This window comes from Perognathus longimembris, chromosome 17 (genome assembly GCF_023159225.1).
Source record: "Perognathus longimembris pacificus isolate PPM17 chromosome 17, ASM2315922v1, whole genome shotgun sequence".
Classification (NCBI taxonomy): domain Eukaryota; kingdom Metazoa; phylum Chordata; class Mammalia; order Rodentia; family Heteromyidae; genus Perognathus; species Perognathus longimembris.
The window spans coordinates 21850702-21877757 of NC_063177.1; the positions used below are offsets into that span (position 1 = coordinate 21850702).

The 27056-nt window shown below is 40.4% G+C and overlaps 1 protein-coding gene and 1 long non-coding RNA gene across 3 annotated transcripts in view; one reads left to right on the forward strand and one right to left on the reverse strand.

The window, feature by feature from the left end:
* The window catches only part of Myo1d (myosin ID), a 338468-nt gene that overhangs the window by 125383 nt on the left and 186029 nt on the right, over positions 1–27056 (reverse strand). For both annotated transcript variants that reach the window (XM_048365802.1, XM_048365804.1), the window contains exons 17-20: positions 19731–19954; positions 15591–15735; positions 15051–15155; positions 9481–9594 (exon numbers count right to left, since the gene is read on the reverse strand). In XM_048365802.1, coding sequence (XP_048221759.1) covers positions 9481–9594; positions 15051–15155; positions 15591–15735; positions 19731–19954 — 588 coding nt within the window. The remainder of the gene's footprint in view (positions 1–9480; positions 9595–15050; positions 15156–15590; positions 15736–19730; positions 19955–27056) is intronic.
* On the forward strand, positions 24068–25664 carry LOC125365621. The gene is made up of 2 exons (XR_007213729.1): positions 24068–24933; positions 25377–25664. It is a non-coding gene; the product is annotated as an uncharacterized LOC125365621 (long non-coding RNA).

The window sequence follows — 27056 nt, forward strand, 5'->3', positions numbered from 1 at the left end:
TAGCTAGGATTATAGGCATGAGCCATCAGCACCTAGTTTCCCTGAGCTTTTTTTGCTCAAGAATAAAAGTCTACCACTTGAGCCACAGCTCTACTTCTGGCTTTTTTGGTGGTTAATTGGAGATAGGAGTTTTTCCTGCCTTGGGATGGCTTTGAACTGTGATCCTCAGATTTCAGCCTCCTTCATAGGATTACGGGAATGAGTGCCTGGCTTATTATTTCTTTTTGAAGAGCCAAGGATAAAATCCCAGGGATTCAAGCATACCAGGCAAGAGGGTCTACTGCTAAGATAAACCCCAGACCCTGATAAGACACTTATTAAAAAAGTTTATTACTGCTACATCATGGTGACATCTATTCTGAAATGCAGAGATCATATTTATGCATGCATATGTACGTGCGCGCACACACACACACACACACACACACATCCTTAGGGTTTTGTTTTACAAGGATGTTGCTTTTAGCAGCCTGACCTCTGGATAAATAAGGTGGTGTATACATATTTTCTGTGACTGTATTTCTTAAAGGGCTTTTTTTGTGTGTTTCTTTAACAAAATAGCTTTTTATAGGAGTCCTATTTTGGCCCTGATGACTGTTGCTTTTGAAATAATACTTTGATAGAGCTTTTAAATCTGAAATTAAATTTCCAAGTGAAGAATTAGTGAAAGTAGACTCTGCATTATGTTAGAAAGAGTCTACATTTGGCTTGCTTGGTCCTGTTCCGCATAAGCACCAGTGGTCTCAAAGCAGCAGAACAAAAGACATTTACTTCTGAACATGTGCCAGGATAATAATTAGCAGGGAAGCACTGAAATTTTGATTTTTCTCTCAAATTAATTAAAAAGAGAGAACATGCTTTAGGTTCACATTTTAAATAAGTATTTTAAAACCACATAGCTCACTCAAATCTAATGATAAAATAATTGATTGCTGAAAAATTATAGTAGAAAGATTGTTTCATTGCAAAGCCAGAGTAAGAAAAAAATTATTGAAAAACTAAACTGAAACCAAAGCATCTTTGTCTCTCCAGATCCCTTTTAAATATAGATATCACTTTAGTTTTTAAAAACTAAGAACAAAAAATTCTAATTATCAAATTTTGCTAGCCAATGTCTTTGTTATAACAAGCAGAATATTTTTACACAAGATGTTCAAAATAATATAGGCTCCTAGGACCTGCTGAGAATTAATTAGGAAGGTAAATTTATTACTTACTTACATACATACATACACGAGAGTGCCACTTAGGGTCTGACATTAAGGGATTATATACTTTCTGTTAGAAAGCATTAAAAAATATTTTAAAGGCTAGGAGAGGACTGAAAGGGAGGGGGCTAGTGCACACAGCTCTGGCAGTGCCAGACATCAGCTGATTGCCTCTGTTGAGGTTACCATGGAAACACCTTCCCTTGGGCTGCAGCCAGGAGGGGAGAGTGCTTTAGAAATGGTGGTGGGGATAGATTTCAACAGAGCACACCCTATACACATTACAAGGGCAATCCATCTTCCAAACAGAATGGTATCTTTCCAGCAAGTCACGTCAAATAGAGTAATAAAGCATGAAGCTTGGCATAATTACAATCCATTTACCTCTATGAAACTGGCACATCAGATAATTGTCTTTTTCCTCTCCCCATGCTTGCTTTGGTTTTTCCACAGAACGAAAAGAGGGATGTGTATAATTAATTGGCTATCTCCTTAACCAACCAGCCTATACTGATAAAAGGGACTATATCAAAACAACATTAATGGGCAGATTCAAACATTCTGCAAGCCAATTCATTAGAAAAAACACACTCACCCCCCAAAAAATAAAATAAAAAAAGAAGGGCTAAAAATATTCCAGCCGAGGTCAGGTTAAATGTTTCAGTTCATGCAGTCTCCCTTGAAAGCAAGGAACAGATTTCATGTTTACGCAAATTACACTCAGTCTTGGCACTCCTCTTTGTGAGCACCAATGTTCACATGAACCCTGATGGCTGAAGGGCATTTATTCAAGCAACAAGCCTCTGTAGGGGGAGCAACCTTTTCCAGCAACTCAGTGATGCCCCAGGTTGGTGCTCTGTCAGAGGTTGTGAGTGAAGCTTTGGCATTACGATGAATTATGTAGGTAACGTCTTGCTTTTGCTCTCCAACTCAAACCCTGGCAACCACAAGTCTCTCAGCTTCACAAAAGCACTAAATTTTGAATCCCACTGCCCCTGCAAAATTTCTAACTTTTCTTGACAACTGTATTGGAACTAATGCTTCAATTTGATATTACACTATATAAATACAGCATAGAGAGTGAGTCAAAGGGGAAGGTACTAATCTGACAACAACATGGGTGATTCCAGCTGGCTGAAACCCTAGCCCAAACACAATATTTGTACACAGAAGGTCACTTAGTACGACAGGGGTCTCCTGTGACTCAAACGTTTCATTATCAGATCACTGTTTGCAATTATGTGATCACGTGCTTTGTGAAACTAGTGTTTGCTGAAAATATCCTCAAAAACTTGCCATGACTTCCTATTTTGTTATTTCCCATGAAGACTGAGTGGAACAACCATTAAATGACAAGTTAATTGGATAATTCTTGCTAGTCAGAGGGGAAAAGCAGTGCCATATTATCTTTTAATTGTATTTGCTTACGTTAACATGGTCCCTATCTCCTGATCATAAACTGATAGAAAATGGAGAGATGGTTCTTACAGTTAAAGATAGAGACCTCTGATGTACTGAGATATATTTTACGGAAACAGAAAGTACATTCATTATATTCACTGACAATACCAAATAGTGGTGAGAATAAGAAGCAACAGGAACTCTCATTTTAGTGAACATGCAGAGAGTTGCAGTGACTCTGGACACAAGTAGCAGCTCTTACAAGGATAACTTAGTCCTATCATACAAAATTATTCTCAAATTTACTTCTCAAATTCTCAAAATTACTTCTCAATATTTACCCAGTTTAAAACTGTGTCCATACAAAGAACCTACATGTAAATGTTTATTATAGCAGCTTTATTCATAACTGCCCCAAACTGGAAGCAGCCAAGATATCCTTCAAGAATGAGGTGCCTATGGTACCACTAGATTATCCATTGGTTTAAAAAAAATGAGCTAGCTAGGTGTTGGTAGGTTCATGCCTGGAATCCTAGCTTCTCAGGAGGTGGAGTCTGGGAAGATCATGATTTGAGGCCAACTAAGGGAAAACATTTTCAAGACCCTCTTCTCAATCAATATTTGGACATGGTGGTGTGTGCCTACCATCCCAGTTACATGGGTGGCTGAGATCAGAAGGATTACAGCTCTATGCTCGTCTAGGTTAAAAACTCAGGAGATTACCACCCCCTACTTCTCAACAGAAAAAGCTAGGTATGATGACATGCACCCATCATACAACCTTTGATGATGGGAAGCATAACTGGGAGGATCATGGTCTCAGGCCAGCCTAGGAAAAGTGGTAGAGTGCCTGTTTATCAAGTGTGAAGTCCAGAGTTCATATTCTAGTTTTGTAAACTCATGACCAGTTGAGCCACAGAAAAATAAGTGTGATTAATTTCCAACATATTGTCTTTTGAGTATTGCTGTTGCATTGGTTTGCCCTTTGTCTTACCAGTTTGTTGTTCCCCTTCCCTTCCCTTCCCTTAGATAAATGTATATACAATGACCTGCACAACTTGAGGTGGGGGGACGCTGAGGGGGAGGGAAAGTGGGAGAAAAATGAGGGAAGGGTAACAATTTGACAAGAAATGTACTCGTTACCTTATTATGTAACAGTAACCCCTCTGTACATCACCTTGACAATAAAATTAAATTTAAAAAAAGTATGAAGCAAAAGTGCTTATTACTGAGTGCAGAAACCAGTCTGGAAAGGCCGTGTACTCTATGATGGAGATCAGAAAGGCAACTTTGGAGATAATAAGATGATTGGTAAACAAAACAAAACAAAAAGATGATTGGTGGTTCCCAAAACTTGAGAGAGGAGGGGAAAGAATGAATAGGGGATTTTTTTTGAAGGGGGCGGGGGAAGCAGGCCTGGAATATGAACTCTGGGTCTTGTACTTGCGAGTGATCTACCATTTCAGTCATACTCCCAAGTTCTTCTTTGCTTTATTAATATTTTGGATAGGGTCTTCTGTTTTTTCCCCAGGGCCATCCTCAGACTGGAACCCTCCTATCCTCACCTTTCCTCTGTGTCACTGAAATGATATGTGTGCCACCATACCAGGCTTGTTGGTTGAGGTAAAGGTCTTGCTAATGTTTTACCTGGGGTAGCCTAGAACTATGATCATTCTAATCTCTTTCTCCTAAGTAGCTGGGGTTGAAGGTATATATCACTATACCTGGCCCAGGCACTGAAGATTTTTAAGAGAAGTAAAACTATTCTGAAAGATAGAGTAATTGTAAACATAGGATGCTACATACTTGCCAAAATACATAGATGTTTATAGCATGAGGAATGCATCTTAATGTGGTCAATTTAGGAGATTGACAGATTCCCAGAAGGAATACAGAATGTGATGAGAGAACTTAACAATGTTAAAAGCCACAAGATAATGTCCCTGAAGGCAGTGGGAAGGAAAGGTACTGATGGATGCAGGTGTGGAAGTGCATGGCCAGTGGAAGTGCCCATAACACTGTGCTCCAGCTGAAGCCAGGACTCTAGGGGTACAGGCTGACAGTCTGAATACTGCTAGACATGAAAATAAACCCTGAGGTAGGTGGGTGGTGAACTGTGGCAGCCAGGTTTCTCATCGCTGGACTGTGAGTTTAAAGATAAGCGGCGGTGTGGGAGAGAGCTAGAACAATCCATTTGATAATGGATCCGAGTTTAAAAAAAATCAATATGAACTTAATTTTATCTGACCTTTTTTTTTTTTTTTTTCAAACAACACATTAGGGAATCAACAAATATTAGTCCTACATTGCCTAGGCTGGAGGCAGGCAAGGAAATGGAACCATTGTGTGAGGGGTTCAAGAGTCTAATTTTAAATAAGGCCTGTTTAACAAAGATTAGATCCTAGCAATTAGGATGGGATGGCTGGAGAGATTGAGATGATCAAAGTGTGCCCGATGAACCTGGCCTAGGTGCCGCACTTCTTGCCATTGCTCCTGCTCACAGGAACTGAGGATATTCTCCAAACTTTAGCAGACCCAAGACCAATGGGGCATGGACGTTGAGATAACAGTCAAAAATATTAGAAGGAAGAAATCAGTCATGCCCCCAATAAAGAATTATCCTTGTAATTTCCAAATAAGTAAGGAAAAATAACCAATAGATTTGTATTGGATAAGGAACAAAAGTATGGATTTGGCTGGGCACCAGTGGCTCATGCCTATAATCCTAGCTTACTCAGGAGCCTGAGATCTGAGGATTTCGGTTTGAACCCAGCCAGGACAGGAAATTCTGTGAGACCCTTATCTCCAACTAATCACAGAAAAAGCCAGAAGTGGCACTGGAGCTCGAGTGGTAGAGTGCTAGACTTGAGCAAAAGGAGTCCAGGGACTGTGCCCAGCCCCAGAGTTCAATCTGCAGGACTGGAATGAACTAACTAACTAACTAAATGCATGGATTTGGATCATGAAGATCTGGTTGCCGTGGAAAGACCTCAACTCAGACAACAGAGTGTTACTGACCATGAAATGCCAGTGGTGGCTTGGGTGGCTGAAGCTAACATGGGCTTACAGCTGACCCATACTGCCTCACAAGAAAGAGGTGGTTGCTTATAATAAGACACAAGGAACAAGAGATTAAAAGAAAAGCTGCCATTTGGACTGTCCACGACTTCTGTTGCTGGTGGGGGTACTGGCTAACATGCTCTCACAGAGCTGCCCTGAAACCCAACAAATGGCAGCATTCCCCAGGGTTCCAAGTGATTCTTTCCACATATGCATCTTATTAAGAAGAAAACACTACTTACGACAATATGTGGTTGCAATCTGCTCCTTGGGAGCCATAAAAGACATAGAAAACTTCCTCTTAGGAGAAATGAGAAACAGAAATGAGAGATGTGCAAGACCCTTCAGCTATATTTTTTATTGAGTATTCTCATTTCTGAAAACTTTACAGTTTGAGTCTAAATTTGGTGTTTCCATCATTCTTTTCTTCCTTAGAATAATTTATAACCTCCTGGGTCTGAAGGGAAATTAGAGCTGGCTTAGCACATTAAAAAAGAGATGAGAAAAGGGAGGACTACAGAGAGATTCATTTACTTTTTTTTGGGGGGGGGGGTAATGACAATCCTGAGGCTTGAACTCTAGACCTGGGTGCTGTCTCTGAGCTCTTTTTGCTCAAGGCTAGTACTCTGCCACTTGAGCCAGAGCTCCACTTCAGGCTTTTTCTGTGATTAATTGGAGATAATAATCTCATGGACTTTCCTGCCCAGGCTGGCTTAGAACCATTATCCTCTGCTCTCAGCCTCCTAAGTAGCTAGGATTTCAGGTGTGAACTACAGGCACCCAGCTGAGATTTTCTTTTTAATCCATTTCATTTCATGAATCTTTCCCACACCATTTAGCTGTGAGTATTCATGGATAATCTAGACTCAATTTTCTTCTTCCAATTATATACATGGATTCACTCTTCAATATTAATCCTATGAAATGAATTCTTTCCCACTGTAGTATTCTGATTACCTATGGGGATATATATGTGTAAATTTCATCAGTATCTGAAACTCAATATGATTGAACTGGAATTTTTTTTTTTGAGACAAGATCTTGCTATGTAGCCCAAGTCTTGTACCTGGCCTTGGACTGTTTGTGTATCCCCATCTGGCCTCAAACTTTTGATCTTCCTGCTTTAGTCTCCTGAGTGCTGGGATTAGAAATGTACATCACTCATGTCTTCATGTCTGGCTACAGCTAAACCTGGAATTACTTCACTTCTCCAGCTTCTCCAACACTATTACTAGCATCTTTTTTTAAAAGTAAGTTGTGGAGCTTGAGCTCAGGGCCTAGGTGCTGTTCCTATGCTTTTTTGCTCAAATCTAGTGCTCTACCACTTTGATCTATAGTGCCACTTCTGGTTTGTGGAAGTGATTAACTGGAAATAGGAGTCTCATGGGAGCTTTTCTGTCCAGGCTGGCTTTGAACTATGATTTTCAGATCTCAGCGTCCTGAGTAGCTAGGATTACAGATGTGAGGCACCAATGCCTGGCATCATTTTTTTTTGAAAGTTCTTATTCTTAAATTTTGTTTTTAATTTTTACAAGTTTTTAATTACACAGAAGAATATAACCATGCCCTTATCCCTCAGGCTAAATATTTTGTCATATTTGCTTTAGACTTTAAAAAAATTACATATTTGATTGGAAGTTCCCTTTACTATCCAAACTGCTTCCTCCTAGAAGCAGACCGTAGGCAAAGCTGATGAGTACAAAGGGTGATTTGAGAAGAGCAGGGACAGTGGTAAGTGGAAAGAAGTAGTCAGGGAAGGGAAGGTAGCCATACTGGGCAGGAGTAATGGGGCTGGAGTATTAACCCCTTTGCTCTTTACTCTCCTCATACCTCCAGGCCTCCATAGGAGTGTGGGTTGGGTTTTGGCTGGCAGCATTTTGGCAAAGATATTGGATATTGGACATAAGATGGTACTCACAAAGATGGCATGAGGCTAAAAGGGAAATAGGTGGAACACTTAAAACACTGTATATTCATCCCTCTGTGTTGGTACTTATTATAGTAGGTATGTATTATTAACTTTTATGATATTACAGTGTCATTAAAATAATTAAATCATTAATAATGATGATGATGGGAAATGGTGATTATGAAAAGTTTGGGAAAATTGCCTAAGTTCAAACAATTGTCAAATTATTTAATTTATACCATGCATTTGATGTGTTTCCTCTTAACATAAGGAAAAAGAAATGAACTGCAAACCATAGTTAATTTTTGTTGGTTCCACATTTCTTTTTTTTTTTTTTTTTTGGCCAGTCCTGGGCCTTGGACTCAGGGCCTGAGCACTGTCCCTGGCTTCTTCCCGCTCAAGGCTAGCACTCTGCCACTTGAGCCACAGCGCCGCTTCTGGCCGTTTTCTGTATATGTGGTGCTGGGGAATCGATCCTAGAGCCTCGTGTATCTGAGGCAGGCACTCTTGCCACTAGGCTATATCCCCAGCCCCTGTTCCACATTTCTTTAGACTGGCAAAATATGATTTGCTTTCTCATCTCTGGTTATAAGATTACAGGGTTGTTAGGCTTAAAGTCTGACTGACATGTAAGATTACAAGTGTTTGCTAAGAAGGCTACATGCAATCAAAAGTGTCTTAAACATCATCTCTCCTTAGCTACAATCTGTTGACCTTTAGATTGAAAGGAACACTGTAGTTTGGAGGAATGAAAGTAAGGGGTACCATAGTGAAGACAAATCCCAACTCCATATTCAATGCAATTATTCATAAGTTCGTATGTCACTAATAAAAGCCAGGAATAGGTTGCCTTCTTTGTTCCTTACAAGCAATAGGACCCTAATGTAACAAAATAAAATGACTAAACACTATTCTTTTCATTTCTTTCTATTCTATTCATTTCTTTTGCAGAGACAAAAGAATTTTAAGTAAAACTCTAAACAGTATTCTTCATATATCCTAGTAAACACAGGATTTCCTCTTCAAGAGCTAGGAGGCAAATGAAATGATCCAGAAGTCTAGTAGGACCTTTCTGGAGAATCAGAATAGCAGATCAGTTTAGCAGATACTGCTAAACAGGAAAAAAAAAAAAGAAATCTGAGTCAGGTGTGGTAGTTTGTGTTTATATTCCCAGCTACTCAGGAGACTGGCACAAAAAGATCACTTCAGCTGACAAGTTTGTGACCAACCTGGACAAGACAGAGGAACTCTATCTCCTCTTCTTCCTCCTCCTCCTCCTCCCCCTCTCCTCCCCTCTCCCCCCTCCCCCCTCCCCCCTCCCCCCTCCCCCCTCCCCCCTCCCCCCCCCCCTCCCCCCTCCCCCCCTTCCCCCTCCCCCTCCCCCTCCTCCTCCTCCACAACATCATCCCATATTGAGATTCAAGGATATATTAATAAAATTTCATGTTTCAAATAAAAACCACAAACTTTTGAAAACTCTAAACATAATTAATGATGTGGATTTAGATTGGAACTCTAACAAGAAGATGTGTGTAGAATATATTGGTGAGAAGAACTGAAAGCTGCATATATTTTATATTCTAAAAAAGCAATAATCTTTTCACATTGCATTCCATTTCCTTTAAAATGGCAGTAAGTTCCATTTAAACACTTAATATTAGGAATGAAAATCATCCAGAGTCCATAGTATTCATACTTAAAAAAACATAATTAATCTATCCAAAACTTTGGATCTTCTTTAGAGAAAAATCAAACATTTGTATAAAACACAAAACTGGTATAAAATGTCAGGAATGCTTGGGCTTCTTAAAAACCAAGGGATTCTAGCAGTCTATCGACCCAGTAACATGCTGGTGGGCCATAAGCACCAGGTACAGATTCTGTCACTTCAAAATAACTTACATTGTATAGAGGGATAGTCTTCATCACCTTGTACTGCTTAGTGGGGTCCATTTTATACAGATGACGGTCAGTGACAAAAATTGCTCGATCTTCCACCTTACTAAACCGATTTACCTGTAAGAAAACAAGCCAATAAGCCACAGCAATTCAGCACAATGAAATAAAGTTATCTGTCTGGAAATACCCACGGGGAAGAGATGTCTGACTGTAGAGACTCTAATCTCCAATTAACCATCAAAAAGCTGAAGTGTAGCTGTGACTCAAGTGGCAAGCTGCTAGTCTTGAGCACAGGAGCTCCAGGACAGTGCCCAGGACTGGCACACTGGCATACACACACACAGATGACATTGAGAGTAACTATGTGTCTGTATTTGTATAGAGTGCTACTAGAAGGCAGAGAATGTCCCATTTGCAGGTAAACTTTTTCTAAAAGGCAGAATTAATCACAGTACATTTTAGAAGCAAGTAGTCAGCTACTTGTTAATTAGGATGCTTCAACCATAGACTTAGGTACTATTTTAATCATTGTACCTATCAGTAAAAAATTTCAAACCACTGTCCAAAAGGAAAAAAACCCCAAAAGTTTCCAACTAGAGTTAGAAGAGAAACCTGCATATATATATGTATATGCCTGTATATATATACATATGTACATATATATACATACACACATCTACATTATATAATACACATATATTTTATATATAATTATACATATATTAGATAATACATATAAAACAGAAGGGTAGGACAGGGGTGTGTGTGTTCATATTTGTACACACACACATACCCCTGCCCTTTTACCCTAGTTCTAATCCAAGGTGTAAAAAAGAAGTTGGAGATTAACTTGAAAATATTGTTATCTTTAGTAAGCTACTGAGATAAGTAAATTAGGACAGGCAGGATGAAATTTAGCAAGATATATTGCTATAGGTAGGATAAACTAAAATTCAAATTAATTATTTTCAGTTTCTTTTTGCTGCAGTTTTAGAAGTCAGCCAATTCTCTAAACATTTACTTTATATCTAAAGCCTATTTTCCAGTCTTCAACCTGACAGAAATGGTATCAGTAACGAAGGATGAAACAACCTGTGTGGCAGGGAATTACTGCTGTTGATGACTAAGGTCCACATAGCATCCCTTTGGCCACAGTAGAGGACTGGTACTTTTCAAAGATAGGAAAAAAAGGTGTAAAAGAGCTTCCCTAAATTGTTCTGCACAGCATTAGCCTTAGCTGAAGCTTCTTGAAAGATACATGGTTCAGTTGGTTTGAGAAATATAGCAAACCATACCATGAGTATATTCTGGCAATTTTACATTTAAACAGTATGTTTTGGGTGTGTATGTGAGTGTGAGTGTGTGTGTGTACATGCTTGTACAGGTCCTGAGGCTTGAACTCAGAGCCTGGGTTCTGACCCTGAGCTCTTTTTTTTTTGGCAGTTCATGGGACTTGAACTCAGGGTGCTGTCCTTGAGCTCTTTTGCTCAAGGCTAGTGCTCTACCACTTGAGCACAGTCCCACTTTCAGTTTTCTGGTGGTTAATCGGAGATAAGAGTCTCACAGACTTTCCTGTCCAGGATGGCTTTGAACTCAGATGCTCAGATCTTAGCCTCCTGAGTAGCTAGGATGACAGGCATGAGTCACCAGTGCCTGGCTTTCCCTGAGCTTTTTTGCTCAAGGCTAGTACTCTTATCCCTTGAGCCACAGCTCCACTTCCAGTTTCTTGGTGCTTAATTGGAGATAAGAGTCTTATCAACTTTTTTGCTCTCCTGGCATGTTTAGCATAGCTTTCTCAAACATATTTAGTTTACAGAAACTTTTTCAACCAACAGTTATTAATAACCAACAAAACATTGGTTCTGTGAAAGCCATGTTGGAGAAGGCTAACCATCATTTGCCACAATCTGAGAACATGAGAGCAAAGACTACTTAACAGAACATGTGTAGTAAGAAAAAGCAATGAGCCACATCTTTTATGGTAGCAAATTGAGAAATGCACAAATGTGGTATGAAAGAATGATTTCAAAACCCTATTGCTAAATTTCAAGGTCATTCTAGAGTCAAAATGGAATGCCCACTTGCCTTTCTATGATATGAACATAAGTTAATATATATAGCAACAACAAAAACCTTCCAGGTATCTTAAGTACAAACTTTCCCAGTGTTGGGGAACAAGTTTAGAGAGTTAAGAAGTAGGCATATTAAATAACAGTATCTTACTAAATTTTGATAAGTCATAATATTTTTCACTTTTTTTCCCTTAAATATGCATTGAGGTGGGATTTCATTCCACTTCTGATATCATGTTCTTTTGGATACTGAGGCTGCCTTGTAAAAGTTTAGAAGCTGTGGTTGAGGATCATTATTTGCATTGGGTAAGTTTTGAGAAAGCATTTTGATGTTATGTATTTGATTGATTTTAAATGGTTGTATTGTAGCATAAAAAATACATTTAAATAAAACAAAGTTCTAAATGAAAAAATCTTCAAAGCAACAATCATATTGAAGCTCTGTTTAAAAATATTCTCTTATATATAGAAAATGCAATGTCTAAAGAGAATACAACACTAATATTTACCTTCTGTTTCAGAAACTCACACCATCCTTAAAACATGAATCAAATGAGCAGGAAAGACATCAGGTCTTAGGTTGTATAACTTAGCTACATCAAAACAGCTAAGGAGCTAGGTACCAGTGGCCCATGCTTGTAATCCTAGCTACTCAGGAGGCTGAGGTTTGAGGATTGCAGTTTGAATCCAGTCTGGGCAGGGAAATCTGTAAGACTCTAATCTCCAATTAACTACCAAAAAGCTGGAAGTAGAGCTGTGGCTCAAGTGGTAAGAGTGCTAGCAAAAAAGCTCAATGCCCAGAACCTGAGTTCATGCCCTAGGACTGTCACAAAAACAAAACAAAACAAACAAAAAACAGTAAAAAAAAAAAAAAAGCCAATAGACATATGTAAACCCCAGCTTTAATGTGAGTATGACATAGAACATCATCTTTCACTTAAGTGAAACTTAATTGAAACTTAAGTTTCATATAAACTGGACTATGTACTCAGTATTAGATAACATATCATCTTGTTTCTTCTATCCAAAGCTAAAATCCTCAACTAGAAAAAATTCTTACCATCCTGTTTTTTCCCTAAACACTTCAAAGGATCTGTTTATAGGTTTAGTCAGAGCCACAGGGGGTCAGAGACAAAGCTTCCCCAGAAACTCAGACAGAGAAAACATAGTGTGGGTGAGAGGAGCTATTTGCAGAAGTCTCTCACCTTAAAGAACACTTTATAACTGTGGTTAATGGAAAGCGGACATTTTAAAAAGAATCAAAGCATAAAGAACAGGGCTCTGTGAAAGTGTATTAAGTTGGCCTTGTGTATCTTTGATATTAAAAGATTCTAAAGAGGATATTATCTAAGCTACAGTGGGAAGAAAGAGTATTTTGCATTCAACTTAGAAACACAGGAACATGAATAAGAAAATTTCAGTTTTTATCCACAGGAACCCAGGATAAAATTGTAAGAGATAAATTTAATCTCAGTGAATGAGAGATACCAGGCTTTTCTGTGTTTGATGACCTAATTCTTAAAACCATGCAACCCTCTTTAACTGTTCTGATTAGTAATTTGATTTCCCAGTTATCTAGATACTAGAAAAGAGGTAGCTGGGCACCCAGTAATCCTAGCTACTCAGGAGGCTGAGGATGGAGGGCTGAAGCCAGCTTGTGCAGGAAAGTCTGAGACTATCTCCATTTAACCAGAAAAAAAGCTGGAAGGCCAGATACTAGATACTAGGTATAAGGACTTACAAAAATGGAACACTGTTTTGTTATGTATACAACCATACTACATAGGCATTATGCCTTATACTTTTTTGTGTGAATGTGTAGATGTGATTAGCAAAAGCCTTTTTTTTTTTTTTTGCTAGTCCTGAAGCTTGAACTCAGGGCCTGAGCACTGTCCCTGGCTTCTTTTTGCTCAAGGCTAGCACTCTGCCACTTGATCCACAGCGCCACTTCTGGCCGTTTTCTATATATGTGGTGCTGGGGAATTGAACCCAGGGCTTCATGTATACAAGGCAAGCACTCTTGCCACTAGGCCATATTCCCAGCCAAAAGCCTTTTCTTGATTGTCTGATTAGCTCTAGGCACAGGCAGTAAAATATAGTTTTTGGATCTCAAAGCTCAGGACTAGACTCTGAAGTATGGTAAGTGATTGGTAGCAGCTAGCAGTAGCAATGGGGAAATCCAATGGAAAGTTAAAGTGGAGGATGAGACCACAAAATTTCAGAAAAACATATTGTAACTGAATTTCCTGACTCACTGGTAACCAATCACAACCCTATAGCCTGGGCCTAGGGTAAGAATTTCTCATAGGCAATGTGAATAAGTACTCAGACCTGTTGTTTTTACCCTAGAGACACCTACTTTCAGTGTATTTTAACAAGTACTCAAACTGTTTTTGCCTGGCATCTCTGCCTCCATTTTGTGTCACCTCCAGGTTAGTAACAGTCCTGCTTTAGACAAGTAATTGCATGCATAGCATACATTTTCCCCAATACTCTAAATCTCAGTATATCTTATTCCTCTTTTCCAAGTTATGTTCTTCCTCCCCTAGATCTATTCTTTTTTTTTTTTTTTTGGCCAGTCCTGGGCCTTGGACTCAGGGCCTGAGCACTGTCCCTGGCTTCTTCCCGCTCAAGGCTAGCACTCTGCCCACTTGAGCCACAGCGCCGCTTCTGGCCGTTTTCTGTATATGTGGTGCTGGGGAATCGAACCTAGGGCCTCGTGTATCCGAGGCAGGCACTCTTGCCACTAGGCTATATCCCCAGCCCCCCTAGATCTATTCTTAAAATAATGAAAATAACTGTAATGCATGTATTAAAAGCACTAAATGACCCCTAAATACAGAGAAGATCTGCAGGTACTACAAAAGACACACAAACAGTTAGGTAGGGGTACCTGACCTCAAGGATGTCCTCACAACTTGTTTTGAAAAGAAATAGTTATCACAAGAGACTTCAAACCCCAGAACTGGCCTTAGGAAGGCTTATAGTCCCTCCCAAAAAATACCAGGAATCAGGTACTCAAAAGTGGACATGGGATCAAGGGGACAAAGAGGTAGACAAATAAAAGAGAGGAAGGGGCCAAAATAGAGTTATAAAATTCAATGCATATCCTACAAGATTAAGAAAACTGACAGAAGGGGTTAGGTTGGGAGGGATGGGAGAGTGATGAAAGGGGTGATATTGGTCAATACTCATGGTATCCATACACTGCTTTGTTGAATGGCAACTCCTTTGTACAACCACTTAAAGGTAAACTAAAGTTAAAACAAAACAAAACAACAACAAAACATTCACTTCCTTAGGAAGTCTTTACAGCCTAGCTCTAAAAACTAGTTTTGTCAGCCTTCTGGTACTAACACTGCATGAAGTATGGCTCACTGATGGGGTAGTGTGTTATACAGCACTGTCATGTTTTACTGCAGGTCTAAGTAAGTGGGTTTCATTTGAATCAGTCTTTTTTTTTCTTAAACCCTCAAAGTGTATGTTTCAAGTTTGCCTTACCTTACGGACATGACAGGAAAAGAGGACATTCATGTATTTGTCTTTCCGTTTCAGTTCATTAGCTACTGGGACAAATGTGCCTGAGGTCTGAGGTGTATCTGGCTTCTGAAAGAGAAAAGGAAGAATGAAATGAGAATGCTCAGCATTTCAGGTGCAAAGGCAGCCTTTCAGAATACTGCTTTAGAGCCCCAGTTACATATTTCATATGCATACTTTTATCTCCTTACCGCAGATGTCAGGCTGCTAAAGGGTTGTTGTAACATCAAAGGTCCTATACAATTTAGAATTATGAAATGGGAGAGAGGATGGAATGGAGCTTTGGGAATAACTAGTAAAAGGAAGGAGGTAATTAAAAATATTTGCTGAATAATGCAAGGGAAGGCTTAAATGGCCAAAGGCCAGGTTACAGAGTTCACTTAATACATGTGGATATGATGTAGCTTTTTTTTTTTTTTCAAAAACTGTTCTTTTCCTATGAATTCTTAGAGAAAAGAATACTTCTCTTTGTAAAAGGAGATGTAGATTCTGCATTGGACTTACTGAAGCAAGATAGTTGCCCTCCCAGGCTCTTTGGAGTCCAAGGTCAGACCGTTGACCTTTCAACATTTCCATGGCAGCAACCTTTGCCCTGACCTGGGGCAGATCTGAAGCAGGGATACTCTTGATAAGCTTGGCTGCTCTCCACCTATAAGCAAATAAACAAAAGATATAGGCTTTAAAAAGATGATCCTATTCATTCTAGAATTTAAGTAAAATGAAACCAAAGTAATTGTACACTATGCTAAAAAAAGATTAAAGGCCTACAAAATGTACACAGAATTACACAGAATTGAAAGTTTTATGTAGATATTTTGTAATACTTATTTCATTATGTGTGTGTTTTGAAAGCAATGAGACACTAGTGACACATAGGTCTTGTAATACAAAATTGAGCATTCCTAATCCAAAAATCAGGCATCTAAAATGCTGTGAAACCTCAAACCAGTTCAACTGGAAAAGTCTATGTCAATATTCAAAAATTCTGGGGCTGGGAATATGGCCTAGTGGTAAAGTGCTCACCTCGTATACATGAAGCCCTGGGTTTGATTCCTCAGCACCACATATATAGAAAAAGCCAGAAGTGGCACTGTGGCTCAAGTGGTAGACTGCTAGCTTTGAGCAAAAAGAAGCCAGGGACAGTGTTCAGGCCCTGAGTTCAAACCCCAGGACTGGCAAAAAATGAAACAAAACAAAAAAGATTCCAAAATTCTAAAATTGATATGGTACTCATTATAAGCATTCTGGATAAAGAATAGTCAAACCTGTGGCACAGAAATAATAAGCTTATGATCCATTCAGTTGTGTCCTAGGACAAGGCCTACACTTGACTGATTCCAGAGGCCCCAGAACAGAGGCACACTGGGACAACAAGGTCTAGAGAGAGCCACTGGTGCTCCCTAGCCTGATCATTCCTACTACCAACCTTAACAGTGTGCAGCTATCAATAGCTGCAGCCATAAAGACCAACAGCCTCAATGACATGAGGAGGGACAACACTGAAGCAGGCTCAGTTACAAAGGAATTACTGTGAGGAAGAGGAACAAGCCTAAAATATTTACTACTAGCCTTTTACAGGAAAAGCGTGCCAACTCTTGACCAGATGAATACATATATTCATCAACTTTGACCCTGAGGAGGCTGGAGCTACTTTCCCCATCTTTCCTGTCTGTTACCATATCCTTGGAAGTCAGACTAGTGCCTGCAACATAGCAGGCATTCAGTAAGTATTTTTTGAATGAGCAAGTTGAGTTTTACACAATACACTAACTGAATAATTCTAGGGCCACAAATAAACCTCAAAACTTAAAAAGAAGCCTATTTTCCTGGAAGTGGTGGCTAAAGCATGTAATTCTAACTACTTGGGAGGTAGAGGTCAGAGAGTTGCATTTTGAGGCCAGCCTGGGCAAAAAAAGTTTTCAAGGTACCATTTCAACCAGTGGCTGAGCCCCGTGGTATGAGCCTCCTATCCATGCTACCTGCAAAGCACAATGGCTGGACGAAGTAGAATGTGCTTGTTCTCCCCAGTGACTTGGTGAGGCACATGTAGGAGGGCTGTAGCCAGGCTGGCCAGGCATCAGGTGAGACCTTGTCTGAAAAATAATCAGTGCCAAGAGGGGTTGAAAGCATGACTGAAGTGGTAGAGCTCTTAGCTGGCAAGCTTAAGGCTTTTTATTCAATCCTTGTAACTATTGAAAGTACAAGTAAACAAAACCAGACCATTTGAGCCAAAGTGTAGAATAAACAATTCAGTCTTCTCTACCCATTAAAATATGCACTTGTCCCCATGACTTGAAAATATTATTTTTACTAAGTAGTTGTGCAAGGAGTTACCATTCAACAAATCAGTTTATGATACCTCTGGAATGATATCACCCCTTTCACCATTCTTCTAGCTCAATACAACCCATCCCTTCAATTATCCATGTGTGCGTATATGCATGTACTAGGGCTTGAACTTGGGGACCGAGCACTGTCCCTTAACTTTTTTGCCATGACTTATTTTTAAGTAAAGACATAGAACTAAAAGTGAGGGAAAAAAATCCCACATCATGTGTGGCTGTGTATGTACCCATCCATGCCCATAGTGCAGGCAAACCTTTCCATAGTGTATACTGTATCTAGCACTATGTGAAATACTTCTTTTTGTTTCAGCACAAGATCTCATTTATTAAGGAAGTACACACAACTAATATAAGGGACAGGAGCCAATCAGATCAAAGATTGGCAGGAAGGGGAGGGGTGTACATGCACCCATCTAGGGACTGTAAGGGGAGGCATGAGCTGTCTGTAAGGGCAGAAGAACCAGGGAACAATCCTAGAGGCAGCCTGATTTTTTGTCACAGCCCACAGAACCGCCTCCTGGCCCACTGCCAGGCGCCATCTTAGCCACTCGTGGCCCCAGGACTGAGAAACAGGTGGGGCCAGCTGGTTGATTTCCTATTTCTGATGTAACACATCTGGGCGTGTCCCACATCTCCCCCTTTTTGTTTTATTAGCAAGTGGTTGCCTTACTTGAGAGTGTGCCTGTCTTAGGTTGTCCCCTTCTGGGGATCTTACCCGTCATTGACTACCACTCTAGCTCTTCAGGCAGTCCTACCTGCAGGTGTGAAATACTTCTTATATTTACTCATACTCCTTTCAGCAATTCACAAGACATATGCTGTTACTTTATCCTTTATAGGGAAGGAAACTGAGGCACCAAGAAATTTGCCACATATTACATAGAGCTAGTCCAGTGGCAGAGCCAGAATATGAACCCAGCCTCCAGGACCTGTGTTTTTGACCATTCTATCATGCTACCTCATATAATCTGTGTGTGTACTCACAAATGCATAAAGGTTTAGAATAATATTTGCTGATTGCTAAGGAGTGGTTATCTTAGGTGAGATAGCACAGTGTGGAGAGTTTCAACTTTATATCCTACATATTTCACATAAAAATCAGTGAGCATGCATTTAGGTAATTTAAATTATGTAAAAATGTACACTTCCAATGATACCATTCATGATAAAACATTTAGCTGCACATAAAAAGCCTGCCAAGACATTTTGGTATTGTGTCTGCAAATGGAGGGATGAGATACTTCTGCTTTCAATAGCTCTATATTGACCTTTTGTTTTGTTTTGTTTTCTTTTGCCAGTCCTGAGGCTTGAACTCAGGGGCTGAGCACTGTCCCTGGCTTCTTTTTGCTCAAGGCTAGCACTCTTACCACTTGAGCCACAGCGCCACTTCTGGCTTTTTCTATATATGTGGTGCTGAGGAATCAAACCCAGGGCTTCATGTATACGAGGTGAGCACTTTACCACTAGGCCATATTCCCAGCCCTTTATCTTTTTTTTTGGTCAGTTGTGGGGCTTGAACTCAGGGTATGGGTGTTGTCCCTGAGCTCTTTGGCTCAAGGTTAGAGCTTTACCATTCTGAGCCACAGTTCCACTTCCTGGTTTTGAGTAGTTAATTAGAGATAACACTTTTCTGCCCCAGCTGGCTTTGAACCACGACCCTCAGATCTCAGCCTCCTGAGTAGCTGGGATTACAAGCATGAGCTTGCATTGGTACAAGCTGACCTTCTTTTTATGAGGAATCATTTTTTTTGTACCTTTTACCATGTATATGGACCAAAATCTGACAAAGATAACGTCTAATTTAGCACAAAATAAAATTAATTGCTTTACATTCAGGATATATTAATAATTGTTTTTTTTGGGGGCCAGTCCTGGGGCTTGGACTTAGGGCCTGAGCACTGTCCCTGGCTTCTTTTTGCTCAAGGCTAACACTCTGCCACTTGAGCCACAGCGCCACTTCTGGCCATTTTCTGTATATGTGGTGCTGGGGAATGGAACCCAGGGCCTCATGCATACGAAGCAAGCACTCTTGCCACTAGGCCATATCCCCAGCCCCTTGTTTTTTTTTTTTTTTTTTTTTTTTTTAAGGCAGGGTCTCATTGTGTAGCCAGGCTGGCCTGGAACTCTTGATCTTCTCACAATGGTCTTTAAAATAAAAAGATTTTCAATAACCTTTTCCCCTTTAGGGGTTTGAACTCAGGGCCTGTCTTCCCAGCCAACATCAAGATATGGGAATGATGACTTCCTATGTCAAGTGTGATGCCAAAAATGAACATGGCACTTACCAACAAGTTCTTACCTACTAAAAATTGCCTGGAGGGCCTCCTCAAAGCGGCGCAGAACTTTTGGAGGAGTTGGCCACTTCACATGCTTCCCATAGTCCCTCATGGTCTGGACCCCCTGGAAACGTCTGGCCACCTCATGGATGTATGACTTCACTTTGTAGCGCCTATAGTACCTGATTATTGTCAGAGCTGCCTTGGTCCTCTTGTACCGCATGCGAGCCAGAGTGCCCCGCCATACCTTCACAACAGAGAAAGACAAAGCAAAATGCTGTTCACTGACCTAGAAGCTCCTATTTAACCAACACGGCTGGGCCAGCCAGAGCCAAAGTGTGCTGATTCTCTCTGTCACCAACAGAGGGCACTGGGATTCATGACTGTGCCTGTTCCTCCTCCAGGTGTCTAGTGGCTTGTTATCATGGGAGTGCATGCTGTTTTTGATGTGGGCTCTTAGAGTAACTTAACTGTTACAAAATTAAGAAAGCCCATAACGCATGTATCTGCAGGTAAAGATTTCAGGAAGTAAGAAGAGTCAGAGCCAAATGCTGCTAAGCACTTCAAATCCCTTGTGAAACCCGGCTTTATGCAGATTTGATGCACTAGCTACTAGTATGTCACTTTGGATTTGCAAACTGATTCATGCACAGTCCGTGGATCACTTCTCTGCAGTGGGAATGTACATGGACCAAGAATTTAGAGGTATTCTTGGGAAAAGCACCAAACAGATGATCAATATTAGATGAATCTTTGTTGAAATTTTCAGGGCTGAGAAAGTGATCAGACAACATATAAAAGTCTCAATTCAAGTCAAGGTAATATACATATATATACATATATACATATATACATATATATACATATATACATATATACATATATATATACATATATATATACATATATATACATATATATGTATATATACACACACATATATACACACACATATAAAAATCTAATGCAACCTCCAGTTCCTCTCTGGCCCCTTATCCTCTTAACCCCTAAATCAGCATTCCTTCCACAACAGTTTCTGATGCACAGTCTCTGTGACCCCAAGCTACTCTGATTTCTTTGGTAAACAGCACCTCCATTATGTTACAGTGCTGTACTTACATATCCGTGCCATTTCTCAGCTTGGTTGTTGTATTCTCTTTTCCCTTGTCCCTGACCCAAAAGGGGAACCAAGATTTCTACCATCTAATTCAAAGCCTACAGTATGAATTCTGTAGACACTGCCAGGCTTCCTTTATTTCTCCTTAAAACCCCATCTGTGTATAATATCAGCTTCCTCTGAGGAATTTGTGAACCGCTCCTTTTGTTCAGTTGCTTGGTGTTAGGCTTCCTTCAGACTCCATACTCACACCATGTGCTTGCCATGTTGACCTTCCAGCCTGTGACACAGTATCCACAGGTTTGTTTGCATATGACATGAGAAGAGATCCCTAAGGGAGCCCATGGATCAAGAAAAACTTCAACACATAAGGGAGACATGACATATGAGTAATTTATGATGGGCATCCAGAGTCAATGTATACACAGTACTCAAAAGACAGTGAGTACTATAGAATATTCCTTGCCTCCGGTGGCATGAGCACCACATCCTTTTGGTCACAGCAGCTCTTTCCTGTAGCTCAATGTGCAGATGGCTGTGCTATGCCCTCACCCAAGTGCTAAAATAAAGGCCTCCATGAGGGTAGAATTGTAGTTTTGGCTCACTTACAGTTTGGGGATAAATCCTGCCCCCCGCCCCATGCCAGGGCTTGAACTCAGCTTTCTTGCTCAAAGCTCTACCATGTGAGCCATGCCTCCAAACTGGCTTTTTGCTACTGTCTTTGGAGACAGAGTCTCATGGACTTTTTTGCCTTTGAAACGTAATTCTCTAGGTCTCAGACTCCTAAGTAGCTAATTAGGATTATAGGTATGAGCCACCGCTGCCTCACTTGGGTAAAATCTTCTAGTGATTCTACACATAAAACATTTTATTTTCTAAGTGCTTTTCAAAGATGGTCTTTAACATTTCTTCTGTGTTATTGGTTTACTTAGGTTTTGTGTTGTTGAAAAAAATCAAATAGGAATACCAAAATCGAGAGACACAGGGTAAAAAAGACAAACAATTACAAAAGCAATACTTACAAACTGTTTGGTGAAAATGAACTGAACAACTGAACAACTCATGGGGGGGGAGGGGGAAGGGAAAGAGGGAGGGGGAGGGGGGAATGAGGGACGAGGTAACAAACAGTACAAGAAATGTATCCAATGCCTAATGTATGAAACTGTAACCTCTCTGTAATTCAGTTTGATAATAAATATATATAAAAAAATCAAATAGTACAAAAATACTCATAATGAGACAGTAGTCTCTCATTCACCCACTTAAAACCCACCATGCCCCTCCCAGTCTCATTCTATAGAAGCTATTTTAGATGTATCTTCTAGTATTTACTGTCATATTTATAAGTAATAAACATATATTGTTATTTCCTGGTTGAATGTTTTGAAAAACCACCAAAATTACAGGAAGTGGAGATTTAGCATTCTTATTGTTACCTTATTGTCACCGTCTTATTGCCATCCTAATAATCACATATAAAAGTTTAAGTTGTTGGGCACTGGTGGCTCACACCTTTAACACATGAATAGGAAAGTTAACACATAAATAGGGAAGTTTCAGTTCAGCGAGCCCAGGAAAAAAATGAGAAAAATTTTGTTGCCAGTTTGGCTACACAATGAAACCCTGCCTTATTACCACTATGAAAAAGTCAGTACTATTTACATCATTACATATATCAATGGTAATACATATTGAATATGTACATACTATTGTATACATACATGTGTATATCATATGCATATACTATATTGCTTTTATCATATTTGTTATATAGTATGTACTATATGTACATTTATGATATATTATTACATGTATTTATATTATATCATTATATTTATATCTTATTAATTACATGTAGATTTAACTCATCTTGTACTAAGTAGTACAATTCAATTACAATGTACACATGTGTTTACTTATATTAAAAAAACTACAGGGGGGATGGGAATATGGTCTAGTGGCAAGAGTGCTTGCCTCCTACACATGAAGCTCTCGGTTCGATTCCCCAGCACCACATATATGGAAAACGGCCAGAAGGGGCGCTGTGGCTCAGGTGGCAGAGTGCTAGCCTTGAGCGGGAAGAAGCCAGGGATGGTGCTCAGGCCCTGAGTCCAAGGCACAGGACTGGCCAAACAAACAAAAAAAACAACTACAGGGGCTGGGAATATGGCCTAGTCGCAAGAGTGCTTGCCTCTTATACATGAAGCTCAGGGTTCGATTCCCCAGTATCACATATATAGAAAACGGCCAGAAGTGGTGCTGTGGCTCAAGTGGTAGAGTGCTAGCCTTGAGCAAAAAGAAGCCAGGGACAGTGCCTGAGTCCAAGGCCCAGGACTGGCAAAAAAAACAAAAACAAAAACAAAACAAAAAAAAACTACAGGTAAAGGTTTAAGAAATCTGCTTTATTTTATAGCATATCTTATGCTAATTTGTTTTCTAAATTTTAGTCTCAGTCTAACCCCAGAGATTCTTTAGTAAATGTGAACCATATGCCACCAAATAGTGCTAGACTGGGCCTGTTTTATTTTCCATCTGTAAGACAGACTGATAAGCCATAGTTAGAATGCCATATCTAGTCTTCCAGCTGCCCAAGATGGAAAGGATTTAGGGCTTGTGTCACTGCTGCTAGGCTTTACCTTAATTCTAATGATGGAAATAATTCACTGAGTCTGGGAGAACTTTTTTTTTTGGCTTAGTCTTCCTTATCTACATCTGGTGGGTGGGTCCTTCCTCCCTTCCTCCCTCCCTCCCTCCCTCCCTCCCTCCCTCCCTCCCTCCCTCCCTCCCTCCCTCCCTCCCTCCCTCTCTCCCCTCCCTCTCTCCCTCCCTCCTTCCCTTCCTTCCTTCCTTCCTTCCTTCCTTCCTTCCTTCCTTCCTTCCTTCCTTCCTTCCTTCCTTCCTTCCTTCCTTCCTTCCTTCCTTCTCTCCCCTTCCCTTTTCTTTCTTTCTTTTACCAGTTCTGGGCTTGAACTCTGGACCTGGGTGCTTTCCCCAGGCTCCTTTTGGTCAAGTCTAGCACTCTACCACTTGAGTCAAAACACCACTTCCAGCTTTTTCTGTGATTACTTGGAGATAAGAGTCTCATGGAATTTCCTGCCCTTTCTGGCTTCAAACTGTGATCCTCAGGTCTCAGCCTTCTGCATAGCTACGATGACAGTTGTGAGCCACTGCTGTCCAGCTGACCTTTGCTTTCTTTCTTCCTTTCTTTCTTTCATTCTTTTCTTTTCATTTTTTAGGTCTGAGACCTGACTCAAACTCAGTGCTTGACATTCACTCACTGGCTAACTCTACCAACTGAGCCATTCCTTCGACCTCTAATGTTGGACCTTTTCATGGCATAGATGCAATAGTTGTTTGCAAATGCTTCCATTATTTATTGCTCACTTGTAGATATATCAGAGGCAGCGAAGATGGTAAACCTTGCTGACCCTTCTTGCTTAGGGAAGAAGTTGTCTTGATGGAAGAAAGGTTCCCCAGCAAAGTGGTGAGGGGTGTTTTGAGCTTTCCTTCTGGATACTGCCATAGTAAATGCTAACCCTTCAAAAACAATAAGTCTTTTCAGAATTCCTTCTTTTTACTTCCCCATGTTACATTTTCTCTTCGAACATATTGACTTTTCAGTATCTTTTGGCAATTCAGTCCAACTTTCCATTTTCTAGATGACCCTTCTTAACATTTATAGCATGAAGTTGAACTTCTGTTTGGTTTCAGGGTAGATAGCATGTACTTTGTTGTTTTATATCTGATATCTTTTAATCTCACCCCAATTTTTTTTAGGAAATCAAGTCTGTGAGCCTGCAGTTACAACATCAACTTTATTGAAATCTCTCAGGCTTCATTTATTTTTACATCAGGGAAAAAATAGCATAAAAAAACTACAGAAAATGGGAAAAAGATGGATTGTGTATTTTTCTGTATAACAGATTAAAAGGAAAAATAGATTATATTCCTATGAAAGACTGTATACCTGTGTGAGTGAAGGATTCTGCTGATCATCCCACCAAGATCCTGATAGGACATGAAGGGGAATGACAGTCTTCCAATTTTCTCTTTGGTCAAAGCTGATTAAACTGTAGGTTTTTTTAAGAGCCATATAAAGCTTAACTCTTGTTTTTTTTTTTTTTTTTTTTTTTGGCCAGTCCTGGGGGCTTGGACTCAGGGCCTGAGCACTGTCCCTGGCTTCTTCCCGCTCAAGGCTAGCACTCTGCCACTTGAGCCACAGCGCCGCTTCTGGCCGTTTTCTGTATATGTGGTGCTGGGGAATCGAACCTAGGGCCTCGTGTATCCGAGGCAGGCACTCTTGCCACTAGGCTATATCCCCAGCCCCTTGTTTGTTTTTTTGACCAGTCCTGGGCCTTGAACTCAGGGCCTGAGCACTGTCCCTGGCTTCTTCCCACTCAAGGCTAGCACTCTGCCACCTGAGCCACAGCGCCCCTTCTGGCCGTTTTCCATATATGTGGTGCTGGGGAATCGAACCGAGAGCTTCATGTGTAGGAGGCAAGCACTCTTGCCACTAGGCCATATTCCCAGCCCCTAAAGGTTAACTCTTAAGAGGACTTTGGCTGATGTCAGAGGTCCAGAAAGTAGTAAATTAATGTCCCATTCCATAAACAAATACTTAATACTTATTTGCACATGCCTGAAGGGTTCATCAAACACTAAGGAATCCCAAAGGGGCCATTGTTAAAATTGTGTGAATACCGGATGTAGAATCAACTGGTTACTATGTGTCTCAGGAGTGAACAAGACTGTAGGACATGTCCTGGTACAGCTGAGCATAGGATGGAGAGCAGACCAAAATAAGATAGGCCAGGAGCCTTTTCTCAGGCAGAACAGAGGATGAAAATGGCTCAGATGGAAGAACCAAGGTAGAAATTGAGCACTGGATTAACACTGAACACCTCCTTCCTACTTGAGTGCCAACACAGGGCCTGGCCCTTGCTCTGTTTGCTTGCTTGACTGGTACTCTACCACTTGAGTAGTGCCTCCAGTAATGACTCTAGTTTACTTTCTTCAGAGAGAAAACTGTGCCATATGTCAGAATGAGATTCGGGTAGCCAGCTGTGTGAGATCTTAAAGGAGGCCTGGAAGTTTAGTCCTCTTTTATACAGATTTTCAATTAACTTCTGCCTTCAGCTGTGCTCCTTACCTCTCTACAGAAGCTCCTGGTCCTTCCCTTGCCTGAATCTTTCTAGTCCTGTGGTCGGCTGAACTGGCTTGCCTCTCTGCCTTGCACTTTGCAGGCACTTGAGGTCAGATACTGCCTCCAGTTCCTTGGGGGAACTGGTGCTGTTCACTTCCAGAAGTACACGGCTGCTTCTTGTCCACTGTGGTTTGCACTATGCTTCTGCTTGTCCTGTGGCTTTTCCAAATTCTTGTTCCTTTACTGTTCTTTTGGGGGTGTTGAGAATACATATAAACATGATTGTCAGGTTTGGCCAGATGTTTCACCCCATCTTAATTCTGCCGTATTTTTTTTCTTTTGGTGTGTATTTCTTCAGTGGTCAGGAGTTTCAAAGCACCATCTGGCAGTCATTATTGATTCACTGTGAATCTTCAGTTTAGTCTCAGAATCAAACACAGGCTGGCTTTCCCTTTTCTCTACCCCGCACTGGTCTCCAGGGGTTTTGTTTGTAGTCACTGGTGTTGGGATCTTTCTGTCTTGTCAGTACAAATCACTCCCTCACAGCTCTGTAGTGCTCAAAACTGGATATTCTTAACAACTAGAATGCCTCAAAATTTCAGCTTTCTAGGCTATCCATGTTTTTGAACAGTTTTTAGAAGTATCTTTACCGATTTCTACTGGTAAATTTCCCATGCAGTTATTTTGGCTGTGCTTTGATAGCATATGTTTGTTGAAGAGGAGAGTGGTGGGAATAAGGAGAGTTTATTTATACAGGAGGCTGAACTCTGAGCAAATTGTAAAACAAATAGTTTATCTTTGATATCCACATACCCCATCAAATTTAGAATATAAAAGTTGCATCCAGGGGCTGGGGATATGGCCTAGTGGCAAGAGAGCCTGCCTCATATACATGAGGCCCTGGGTTCGAGTCCCCAGCACCACATATACAGAAAACGGCCGGAAGTGGCGCTGTGGCTCAAGTGGCAGAGTGCTAGCCTTGAGCAAAAGGAAGCCAGGGACAGTGCTCGGGCCCTGAGTCCAAGGCCCAGGACTGGCCAAAAAAAAAAAGTTGCATCCAATTTGGGATGTTTATAATGATTAATAAAA